The sequence below is a fragment of the Lepisosteus oculatus genome, chromosome 3 (genome assembly GCF_040954835.1).
Source record: "Lepisosteus oculatus isolate fLepOcu1 chromosome 3, fLepOcu1.hap2, whole genome shotgun sequence".
Taxonomy (NCBI): Eukaryota; Metazoa; Chordata; class Actinopteri; order Semionotiformes; family Lepisosteidae; genus Lepisosteus; species Lepisosteus oculatus.
In genome coordinates, this window is record NC_090698.1 from 6,751,557 (window position 1) to 6,763,880 (window position 12,324).

Below are 12,324 nucleotides of genomic sequence, written 5' to 3' on the forward strand. Positions count from 1 at the left end.
AACTGGTTCCGCGTTATTTAGTTCCTAAGAGCAACTTTGCGGACTCCTTGTTGTAAATCTCCATTATTAAATTTTAATTTTAATGTGTATTCGTTATTTATTAAGGTTTAAAAGGCAAGCATTGATACAAAATGTTTCTCCATTGAATGATCACTTTTTCGTTATCCATGTCACGAATACATTGTACAGTAGGTGTGACAACTTGGGATGCGTGGATTGGGGATACGAAAAGCTCTACCGTGGTGGCGCAATGGCACAGGGGTTGGCATTAACCGTAAAGGTGGTTAGGGACTGCGATTCTACCTTACCAGCAGGTCCTGACGTCTGGACGGTGAGGTAATGTACTCGCCGCGGAAGAGGGCGACTAGGATATACTGTACAAAGTGTAGTTTCAAAGTTTCAAATTCAATGGGAATTTTACCGATGTGAGATAAAAGCCATTTTGAGGTAAACGCCTACGAACAAAGACCAATGTGTCTGAATGATAATAAGCAATCGTGACGCCAAAGACGAAACCCACAGCTCGGAACCAATATCCATCACGCCGGGGTGCTGGAGGGAAGACGTCTGTTGCTGGAACCTGCAGTGTAAACCAAGGTATGATGAGGGGCGTAAGAAATAAACAGGTAAACCCTTATAAGTTAATAAGAATAATAAAATAGTGACTAAGGATGTATTATTTTCAGTAATAAATGGAATACGCATTATAACAAGTACGGTATGAGTTTTAAGTTGTGTACTTTTACTATCTGCAAAAAAAACAGCCGTATTGAGAAAGTGCTTACATATGAATAGTAGTCCGTGATGGGCATTTAGGTTCTGTTTTCCGCAGATACTCCGAGTGAGTTTTCTAGCTCCAACAGAAAGTTATAGTTTCCCCGTATTAGCTCATAACTACCAGTGCCGCCTGCAGCTTTGAAACCGTCCTCGATTGCCTTGAGAACCCTGTCGATCAGTGGTGTCACTTGTGCTCCAATCTGCGTGCAGAACTATTCCTAGCTAATATTGTACTTCATATAAAGTATATGTTACAGTAATTTGTAGTAAGACGACAGCAAGTTGTGAGGCAGGTAGATACATTCATTGATCTGTACTTTTCAGATAGTCTTCAATTACGTCTTCCTTTGATCAAGGCTTAAGATTCTTAATTCTTTTAACTTGTGTTGTTTTTTTTACCGTGCTATGAGAACAACAACTCTATCGTAGTTTCTATTCTTTGCAACGTGTACAGAGCTGCAAAAAACATCAGGAAAGAGGGGACCAAAACAGAACACAATCTTGTAAAAAGGGTCAGGTTAGCACCCGTGCTTCTAACTCTGTCGTCTCTATTGAAGTATAATACTCCCTAGCTGTTGGACAGTCATCTCATTTTTTAATGAAAATTGTGAAATGAAAACCGTCGATGTTTATGATGATAATTCTGTGTTAGCACCTTCCATGCAGCAGAATAGTTGAATAAATTATTTAACAGACTGAACATTACGTGTATATTAGTCTGAAACCATGTGGAAGTGGAATTTAACCAATGGGACTGGGACTAGCACCCCTGCTGTAATGTCTTTAATGAGAGTGTGATATACCTGTGGGCACCTCACAACAGGAGGTTTGAAAATTGGTGGGTCCAGACCAACAAACACACCCCAGTGCCTTTATTGGCATCTCTGCCAGATTCTTTCAAACAGAACCTCAAAAAGTCCCCAAAAGTCCCCAGTCAGGCAATTAGCACATACAGGTATTCCCCCCTCAGGCTACAGCCACCCAGTCCCACAGACCAACGCTGGAAATGGTCTATTCCTGGTTCTTATAGAGTCACCTGACCAATTGGCTTCCTGCAGCTGGTCAGGTGACAGAGCAGCTGCTCATTCCCCCAGAGGAATCTAGGAAATGTGGTCCCTATAGCACTGTGCTCTCACAATAGCAAAGCAAGATGTCAGGACCCCTGTACATCATCTCAGTGAGAGCTGCAATCAGATTCTTCTTAGAGATCCCATCTCTCTCCCAGTACTAACCGGGCCCAACCCTGCTCAGCTACTGCGGTCTAATGAGATGAGGACACAGGGTGGCGGCGCTAGGTGGAATGTATGTGACTTTAATTTTTGTGTTTGCCTTTCACAGGAGGCAGATCAAAGGTTGAACTGGTTGGCGGAGTGTCTAGCAAGCTAAGATCTCCTGTCAATTCCCATTCTGATCAACTGTGAGTTTTTTTTTTGTACCCGGATAGAGAAGACAGATTTCACAATGTCTTCAGGCTGCGTTGCAGAGAATTGCAGAAGGTCAACCAAAGACGGCGTCGCGCTCTTCTTTTTCCCGAAAGACCCTCGCATGTGCAGCCTTTGGAATGACTTTCTGAGGACGAGACAAACCGGCTGGAGGGGGCACTCCAAGCGCAGCAGATTGTGTTCAGTGCATTTTCAGGATGATGCATTTGAGCTCTCCTCTCTGCTCAAGTTTAAGCTGCACTTTACAAATCGTCTGAAACTGAAAGAGGATGCCGTTCCCACAATTCACTGCCCTGATGCTCTTTCTGTGTCCTCGCCTGAAAGGCTAGCTGCTGTCTCTGCTGGAACATCAAAGAAACCTCTAAGAATAAAAGCACCTTCTACGAGGGAGGTTGTTTTGCAAGTAAGTTTTAAGTAACAGTGTTTAATCATGTGAATTCAGAAATTGTATGGAATGTCTTTTGCATTTTCCTTTTGTAGCACTTGCTCTATTGCTTTCATAGTGTTCCTTACACTCCCATTTGTCACTCAGTTGACCCCATTAACCGGATGATTCTACATTATGAAGTCATCAGTAGAAAGCTCATTGAGATCTATGGTGAGTGAAGTGCCTCTGTTGCAGGGGATGAGGCACAAAAGCAAAGAGGATGAAGGAGCTTCTGATGCCGGGCCTGAAACCACACATACCCACATCTCTGATGCCTTCGAGGGGGAAAAGAAGAGTAAGCCTTTCCTTTCACACTTGAACTATAAATGTGAGCAGAAAAGGCTGACAGTTCTCTTGAGTGTGAAACAGAGACGATTGCCATCAGCCTGGACAGAGTCAGCCCAGTGAGCTTCATCAACAACGCAGGAGCAGAAGAAAGGCTATAGATGAGAGGAGGCTGTCTGGCCCATGTAGTCCATTGCTTGTAGCTCTGGTTGTTCTGTCTCTCTCATTATGGCTGCGTTACTTGTCTCTGACCTTGTGCTGAAGAGTGAAGAATTTCTAAATCAAACGCTGCTCTAGGGCCTTGCTGAAGGCAGAGGTGGACCAGAATGTGTCAATTCAGACACCTTTTAAAGTTTACAGTCCACAGACTTCACTTCCACTGAGTGCATTAGGGATATTCATGAACGCTGCAGCTCACTACATAGCTGTGGCAACAGCCGTTGGCCTAGTGGGCCTATATCTTCTGGAAAATCTGTGAACATGTGGTAGAATCTATGTTGAGTTGCATCTGTAATAACAGTACATCTGGTGTTGTGATTGTTTAATATTTAAGGACAGCAGTGTATGTACATGTTTTTTAATAATTCTTTTTGAAAATGGCACATGTTTATGGACTGCTCTGGCTACTTCTTCCTCAATAGCATCTCTGACTGGCGAATCGGACCCTGCGACAGACGAGAAACCAGCATGGTCTTCATCTGTGTCCTCCCTGCAAACCACCCAAGCGATGTCACTGTAAGTCAGATTAATATGTTGTTCTTCTGAGCCGAAGCTGAGTTTGCATTGTAGTCTGCTATTAGAAATCAAGGCGTATGTGCCACACATGAAGGGATTCATCTGCTTGTGAGGCTTGGTGCCCTCTGTCCAGAATCTTGCAAGGGTTCTGACTTTGTGAATTTGCATTCCTTTTCTCAGTCAAGGATAGTGATAGTTGTCTAAAAAACAGGACAGCTTTCTTTTTATTTCTACAGGCAGTTCTGTATGTGTGTTCTATACAGCATCACCATTTCTGTTCTTGTAGGTGCCCAGGTGAGAGACTTTCCAAAGCAGATCCACAGCAAAGAGAGAAGGCAGGTCTCGTTTGCGGCATGGAGGAGAGCCCTTCACGAGGCGCCCCCAGCGTTGACCCGGGGTTTCCAGAAGTGGCTGTGGTGTGTATTAAAGAAGAGGACTGTGAATCTGAGCGCCAGGGCGACGCGGGGGTAGAGACCTCGGCCCCCTTGAGAAGCGGATTTAACTGCCCCGACTGCGGGAAATCGTTCTCACTGCTCAGGAACCTTAAGGTGCACCAGCGGATCCACACCGGAGAAAGACTGCATCACTGCGGCGTGTGCGGGAAGGCGTTCACCAAGCCCTGGGACCTGAGGGTCCACGAGCGCGTTCACACGGGAGAAAGGCCCTACCGCTGTCCCGACTGCGGCAAGGACTTCAGCCAGCTGTGGCACCTGAAGAAGCACCAGCGCGTCCACACGGGCGAGAAGCCGCACCTCTGCGCGGACTGCGGGAGGGCCTTCACTCACCTGGGCTCCCTGAAGGAGCACCGGCGCATCCACACGGGCGAGAAGCCGCACCTCTGCGCGGACTGCGGGAGGGCCTTCAGTCACCGGGGCTCCCTGAAGGAGCACCGGCGCATCCACACGGGCGAGAGGCCGCACCGCTGCGCCGTGTGCGGCAAGAGCTTCAGCCACGCCTCCACCTTCCGGGAGCACCGGCTCGTCCACACGGGCCAGAAGCCCCACCGCTGCGCCGAGTGCGGCAGAGGCTTCTGCAAGCGGGGCAAGCTCAAGGAGCACCAGCAGCTGCACGCCGGCGACAAGCCCTTCAGCTGCGCGGAGTGCGGGAGCAGCTTCACCCGCCTGTACCACCTGAAGCGGCACCAGCGCGCCCACACGGGTGAGAAGCCCCACCGCTGCCCCCACTGCTCGAAGAGCTTCAAGGAGCTGAAGCACCTCAAGGTCCATCAGGGGATCCACAGCGGGCGGAAGACCAGCCCCTGCCCCGTGTGCGGGAAGAGGTTCAGCCAGCCGGGCAACCTGCGCGTGCACCAGCGCATTCACACCGGGGAGAAGCCCTTCCTGTGCCCGGCGTGCGGCCAGAGCTTCCTTCAGCTGGGCACCCTGCAGGAGCACCAGAAGATCCACTCCGCAGCCCGGCCCTCCCAGTGCGCCGAGTGCGACCAGGGCTTCGCCGAGGCGGAGAGGCCCTACCGGTGCCTGCTCTGCTGGCACAGCTTCAGCGAGCCTGGCCAGCTGCAGAAGCACCAGGGGGCCCACCGGGAGAAGAAGCCCAACTGCTGCTCCGAGTGCGGGAAGAGGTTCAGCGAGCCGGGGAAGCTGAAAATCCACCAGCGCACTCACACGGGAGAGAAGCCTTACAGCTGCCCGGTGTGCGACAAGAGGTTCACTCAGCTGGGCACTCTGAAGGAGCACCGGCGCATCCACACGGGGGAGAGGCCCTACAAGTGCGCCGCGTGTGAGAAGAGCTTCACCCACCTGTCGAGTTTCAGGTCCCACCGGCGGATTCACGCGCGGGGCAGCCCGCAGCCGCCCTCGCCGGGGCGCCCCCCGCAGGCGCCGAAGGAGAAGCGCCACCCTTGTGGCCAGTGCTGGAAGAGCTTCAGCGAGCCGAGGTACCTCAAGGTGCACCAGCGGATCCACACGGGCGAGAAGCCCTACAGCTGCTCCTCCTGCGGCCAGAGCTTCAGGCACTCCACCTCCCTCAAGAGGCACCTCCGCGCGCACGGCGGCGAGGGGCGGACCGGCCCTGCATCTGGGCCCGTCGCCGGGGAGACGGACCGGAGCCACCCAGATCCTGCCCGAAGCACAGGTCCCTTCAAAACGGGAGCCGCCTACGAAATTGAGGTCGTAATATAATGGCGAGGGAGGTGCAGGACTGAAGGTGAAGCTGATGGTTTGCTCGCGTGACGTTCCCCTGTGTGCTCAGCTGCTAGTAAAGTGTGGGGTTGCTGCAAGCTGGTGAAATGTACAAAATATGTGTAAAAGGAGAGGTGGCTCTGTGGCTAAGGATCTGCGCCTGTGACTGGAAAGTTACCGGTTCAAATCCCGCGGCCGGCAGAGGAATCCTACTCCGTTGGGCCCCTGAGCAAGGCCCTTAACCCCAACTGCTCCAGGGGCGCCGTACAATGGCAGACCCTGCGCTCTGACCCCCAGCTTCTCTCCCTGTCTGTGTCTGTGTCTCCATGGAGAAAAGCTGGGGTATGCGAAAAGACAAATTCCTAATGCAAGAAATTGTAGAGGGCTAATAAAGAAACATTATTATTATTATTATTATTATTATTATTAAAAGAGTTCATTTATCTGGGGCGTACCACCATCATTCTTTGTTGTCAAATTCCCGACACCTTTTTTGTACTGTTATAGAGAGGTAAAGGCATGCAGGGTCTTTTCTTGGCAAAAGGGAGGTAGAAGATCGCAGCTGGTTATCCACATCTGCCCTTGCGGTTTGAATTCCGAGGCAAGGAAATAGAGTTAATGTGCAGGTTGTGGGACTTTGTGAAAGTATTTATTTTTCTGTTCTTCTGACCGCTTCATCTGAGGAGAAGGAGGGCCTCTTATCAATTATGTGGTGTAAGTTGGCCCCCACTGAAAGTATATGAGGAAGTACAGATGCAGCCATTCAAGAATAGCAATATTATGGACAATCAATTGACTTTTATATTTCAGAATATCACAACATGATCGATTCTAAGTCATTTTTGATAGCAATGAATAGTCGCCTTCTTCCCTTCTGACAACGGTCCCTGCGTCCGCTTCCTGCTTCTATTGTGTGTGTGTGTGGGGGGGATTCCTTCAGAGATTTAAAAGGTTATTAATCATATCTTCGGTGTCGCATCTTACAAGTGCAGCTGATCTTTTGCTGCCTGGGTGGGTCAACTATCACAAAGCTTTAGAGAACCTAACATTTCTATTATCAACAAATTGTAAATTTGTAATAGAGTAAATTTTTATAGAGAAATGGAGGCTGGACAGTATGCGTTACAATATAAACATTTGTATTGATTTAAATCGTGTTTTGATTTAAATCGCAAACGCGTGTTTAATTATATGTGTTTTTCAGACTAATGCAACATAAATTGATACAGTATCTTTGTCTTCTAAGTATCTTAATAAACTTTCAGCGTACCCGTTTAGATTTATTTTTCTTGGGATTTTGGGATCAAACGTGGAAGGATTAGATTGTAATCGTTTTTATTTTTCAAATACGTTTTAGAAAAGTGTAATCTATACCTGCCCAGACTGTATGCCTTCCTAAACCCCGCCCTGACCACTTTCACTCCTGTCCTGCTCTTCCCCGCGCACCCCAGCCCTGCGCTCTTCGGCCTCTGCCCGGGACGAATCTATATTTTGATATTTACACCCGGTGCGGCACCGAGGGAGCGTCTGCATTTATAACTTAGTTTTTAAAATTAGTCAAGCAATATGAAGCATCTCCTTTTACTTTTAAGTCCCTTAAATACATTGAGCACAGCGTTCTCACCACTTAGATTACTTTTTGATACCATCCTTACACAAAGCAGAAACTTCTTGTATTTTCCGATGACATACAGTACAAGTGGAAAGATTACAGATTTTTATCGTCTTTAATTTTGTTACGTTATATGTTTTAGGAACGTTTCATCTATACAAACACCACAAAACTATTCTCGATTGTATTTCTGAATGTTATGTTACACCTACAGTAGTTCACTGCTTTAAATACATCGAATTAAGGAAGTTAGGTGTAGCACTTTAGATCTTTTTTTCTGAACCGGGGAAAATCTGATCATGTTTCTCTATAACAATAATAAAAGACATTATTTTACATATCACCTTTAAAAGTGGCATCTCAAAGCAATAAAGAAGATGGAAAAACAGTTAAAAGGGACCAAAGTAAATACCAGACAAACGCAAACGCGTTCTTAATAAAATGCTTTTATTCATTCAGCAGAGAGTGAGAGGGACATCCAACAGAGAGAGACACACACACCGGTGTCCATCGACAAAAGTCTGCATTTTCAGGAGTGTCTCTAGCCTCCCAGTCCTCCCCAGTAATGCGTCGTACTTTCTCCCGCTGCTGCCGAAAAGTCTCCACACAGGTGCCTTTTGCCGAAGTCGGGAGACATTAGAGGCTTGCCACACCCGGACTGTTAAACCAACGCATTAGCACGTCAAAGCCCATTGAGGACCCGGGCGCAATAATTGTTTTGTCCCTTGATTTACTGATCTGCATTAATTACAGAAATCGAGTTCCTGCTCTTTGCAGACGACCTGGTCCTGCTGTCGCCCACAGAACAGAGGCTGAACTTGTTTGAATTGACTGAGCTCCGTGCTGTACCACACAATGTCTGTTTTTTTTTGTGCTGTCCTACTGTACTTCCTACTTTGAAAATACCTGTGAAACCGGTTTAATTGGTCACAGCCAGCACTCCGCAGAGAGGGGGGTTGTACTCGTTAATGTCTTAGCACAAAGCAGAAACTTCTTGTATTTTCCGATGACAAACAAGTGGAAAGATTACAGATTTTAATCGTCTTTTTTCTGAACCAGGGAAAATCTGATCATGTTTCTCTATAACAATAATAAAAAACTTTATTTTACATATCACCTTTAAAAGTGGCATCTCAAAACAATACAGTAGATGTAAACCACAGATTACAAAGTAAATACCCAGACAAACGCAAACGTGTTTTTAATAAGATGCTTTTATTCGTTCATAATCCGACGATCTCAGGAAGACCAATGGGGGTCTGGCTTTTTTTTCTGGAAAACCATAACTCTGGTCTTGTCCAGATTGACTGTCAGCGCTCAGGTCTGACAGTAATGCTCCAGCAGCGCCAGGTTCTGTGGCAGCCTCTGTTCTGTGGGCAACAGCAGGACCAGGTCGTCTGCAAAGAGCAGGAACTCAATTTCTGTAATTAACGCAGATCAATAAATCAAGGGACAAAACAGTTATTGCGCCCGGCTCCTCAATGGGCTTTGACGTGCTAATGCGTTGGTTTAACAGTCCGGGTGTGGCAATGTTTTTTATTATTGTTATAGAGAAACATGATCAGATTTTCTCCGGTTCAGAAAAAAAGATCTAAAGTACTGTACTGTATTCTAGTTTGTCACTCTTCTCATCCCCTCTTTGCTAAATGGCTTTTGAATAGAGTCACATGAAGACAGAGGTGAAACAGCCCTACACAGCCCTGTCGCAGTACACAAATATAATTATATCTTATTAATTTCTTGAGATACGCGATTCTTTTAATACAGTCTTTGCTGTGCTCTAGAGGATCCTTGTGATATTTCGAGCTCTGGTTGAATGATAAGTGTCGCAGTTTGAATACTTTTCGTAGTTAGAAATTATGGAACGCTCTGTTAAAAGCAAGGGAGTTTTTATGTCCGTTGCATTTTTTTTGCAACATGAATATAATTATATCGTTATTAATTTCTTGAGATACGCGATTCCATATTATATTCCCTTTTAATCAAATTCTTAAAGTATGCTTGTTGACTCCGGTATCACGTTAGTTAAAGACTTCGATGCTTAAAATGTTTAGGGAGAAATGGAATACTGGTGTGTATGTTTTCTTTAAAGTACCGAGACCAGCCATATACTGTATGTTTAAGTTCCAAAATTAATATCGTTTATGGCCTTCACACGCGTTTCAGTATGCTCCTATTCTTTTTATGCTTAGACACTAAGATTTCCCTTCAGTGGTAAAATTCCATATGAATATTCAATACTACAACGGGCACAGTAAAGACGTTTACTGTAAATCTTTCTACGACAGACCAACAGACCATGAGTGCCCCTGTCGGTCAACCAATCACGTACCACGGTACCAATTACCTCCGGTATGTGTGTGTACCGCGCACTTTGAATGGCTGCATCTGTATATGGCTCGATGATTTTAAGCGAGACTGCACTTAAGTCGCACTTAATTAAGTTTAAATGAAGTTGTCAAATGGTCCTCTTTTCCTAGTTGTCTCCTTGCCAACAAGACTGTATCCTGTTGTTTTGTTAATGAGAGCTGTAAAACAGTTGACTGGAGAAGTGTCTTGTATGTTAAAGTGCTGTTTCAGAAAGAAGTAAACGTAAAACGCACTTAAAACTGTACAAACTCTTGGTGATTTATTTACTGTGATTGAGCAGCATTTAGGCACAGCCTATGGGAATAAGTTGGAGTTGTCAACAACACACGGAAGAGTTATTTTTCCTCACTGGGAAGTAGCGCAATCGCCGGCTACTGGTTTTCTTTTACCTTCAATTGACTTTTCTACTGAATTAGCTTTGCCCTTCTGTACTTTGTTGGTGATTAGCACTTTGCTTTTTTCATCTTCTTGGCTGGTCTTTCCTTCACAAGTCTATGTTCCTGTTTCTGTGTAATTTAAGTCTTGTGCTCAGCATTTTGACCCAGGACCTTGCTAATACAAGCTGCAGGTGCCGCCCATTGCCCTACTGTGTACTGACTTGTTTGTGTTGTGTCAATGAGATGGCCTCTCATTCATTTCTTTCCAGTGCTAGATGGGAGATGAGCTGATGGCATTCCTTTATAACTGGATGGGAACAGTTTCTTAAGTCTAGCTGAGAACCCCTCCCCTTCCCGAAGAATCCAAGGTCGATGCGTGAAATCAGAAAATGTGGCCAAGGAGTATACAGTACTGGAATGTAATGTGGTGAATTCAGATGCGGCTCGTGAAAGTACAAAAGTATAATCTCTTCGCAATACTCAAGTATTAGGAAGTAAAAAGTAGCTGTCCCTTCTGCCGTTACCCTGACTTTCAGCAGGGGTCATGTGATCTTTGGGACCCAGCAGAGGTCACATGATCTTTATTAAGAATTGCAGCGGGGGTCTCTTGAGCACTGGGATGCCGGAGAGGATACATGGCCTTCAGTATGCATCGCTGAAGAAGTAATTTGGGACACAGCAGACATTGCAGCTGAGGCTGAGCGACCGCTGGGAAGCAGAGCAACACAGATCACACCAAAGAAAGGAAGCTAATGTTTGTGTTTTTCAATATGAAAAAAAGGCTGATTCCTCTCTGTGCAGAACTAGCTCGAGCAGGTCATAAACCCTGGCTCTGCTGGTAAGGGGAGCTCCTGGCCTGATCCACTACTCTGTGAGACTTCTCCATACAAACCACTGCATCCGTCAACGCTGTCTTTCATTCTTTCACCAGCTGGAAAAATAACCACTGCCCACTGAAGACCTCCACAGCAGAGCAGGAGCAGTGCAGTGGAATGTTAGCATTGCTGGAGCAGTGCTGCCTGTCTTCTGCAAGCACTCAAGAGGATTATAATAATAATAATTATTATTATTATTGCTTACACTTATATAGCGCTTACCTGGACACTCCACTCAAAGCACTTTCCAGGTAATGGGGATCCCCTCCACCACAAATGTGCAGCCCCACCTGGATGATGCGACAGCAGCCATAGTGCTCCAGAACACTCCCCACACATCAGCTCTCAGTGGGGAGGAGAGCAGAGTGATGAAGCCAGTTCAGAGATGAGGGGTTATTAGGAGGCCATGATTGGTAAGGGCCAATGGGAAACTTGGCCAGGATGCCAGGGTTATACCCCTACTCTTTTCGAGAAACACTCAGGACCTCGGTTTTACATCTCATCCGAAGGACAGTGCCTGTTTACAGTATAGTGTCCCTGTCACTATACTGGGACATTAGGACCGGCATGGACCGCAGGGTGAGCACCCCCTGCTGGCCTAACCAACACCTCTTCCAGCAGCAACCTTAGTGTTTCCCAGGAGGTCTCCCATCCCGGTACTGGCCAGGCTCACACCTGTTGAGCTCCAGTGGGTAGCCAGTTGAGAGGTGCAGGGTGATATGGCTGTGGCAGATTATACCAATCTCTGTAGAGGTTTCGAGAAAACAAGATGTTTCAGCAGAAGGCACTGCTGCCCTGACCCTACTGCACCTTCAACAGTACCTTCAGCACCTTACCCAGCATGAGCAGCTCTCCCTGCTTACACAAACCTGGGCTTTAATACTTCTCCTTATCAGATGTGGGTTGCTCAGACATGAATACAGAGTTGGCATCAACCACGTCCCTGCAGTATGAACAGATCAGGTCAGCTGTACGAGTGGAGGTGAGATCATCAGAAGTGTGGTGCTCTTGCCAGGGTAAATGACTGGAAGTGGCTCTTCGACAGGTGGAGCCACAACACCTTCTAAAGCAGGAACAGGAAAAGGAGGCCATCATTTTTACAGCTAAGCTTGTCCGTCTTTGCTGGCCCTCTCTGATGAACAGCAAGGGCAATCAATAAATGGAAACAAAGTACAGGTACAAGCAAGCACTGTCACTCCAACAAGGAAATGGACCCTCTTATCTAGTGAACCCTCTGCCGCTTCGGAGATAATAACTCTGGAGCACAATTGAGTTATTCATAGGCT

The 12,324-nt window shown here is 46.6% G+C and overlaps 1 protein-coding gene across 2 annotated transcripts; it reads left to right on the forward strand.

Annotated features, from left to right (window-relative positions):
* Window positions 1-171: 171 nt before the first annotated feature.
* Window positions 172-7,515, forward strand: LOC107076596 (zinc finger protein 271-like). 2 transcript variants are annotated; one of them, XM_015340672.2, is made up of 5 exons: window positions 172-626; window positions 2,116-2,622; window positions 2,842-2,941; window positions 3,573-3,666; window positions 3,953-7,515. In XM_015340672.2, exons 2-5 carry the CDS (start codon window positions 2,239-2,241, stop codon window positions 5,802-5,804), a joined length of 2,430 nt encoding a protein of 809 aa, XP_015196158.2. In that variant the 5' UTR covers window positions 172-626; window positions 2,116-2,238; the 3' UTR covers window positions 5,805-7,515. The 2 variants fall into 2 exon arrangements, with proteins under 2 accessions (XP_015196158.2, XP_015196159.2); XM_015340673.2 differs by having other exon boundaries at window positions 172-597.
* The last annotated feature ends 4,809 nt before the right edge of the window (window positions 7,516-12,324 follow it).

Excerpts from the sequence above, each read along its gene's own strand:
- LOC107076596 (XM_015340672.2), top strand. The coding sequence starts at position 2,239 with ATGTCTTCAGGCTGCGTTGCAGAGAATTGCAGAAGGTCAACCAAAGAC. Across the intron at positions 2,623-2,841 it reads CGAGGGAGGTTGTTTTGCAA|GGGATGAGGCACAAAAGCAA; the intron begins GTAAGTTTTAAG and ends CCTCTGTTGCAG. Across the intron at positions 2,942-3,572 it reads CTTCGAGGGGGAAAAGAAGA|CATCTCTGACTGGCGAATCG; the intron begins GTAAGCCTTTCC and ends CTTCCTCAATAG.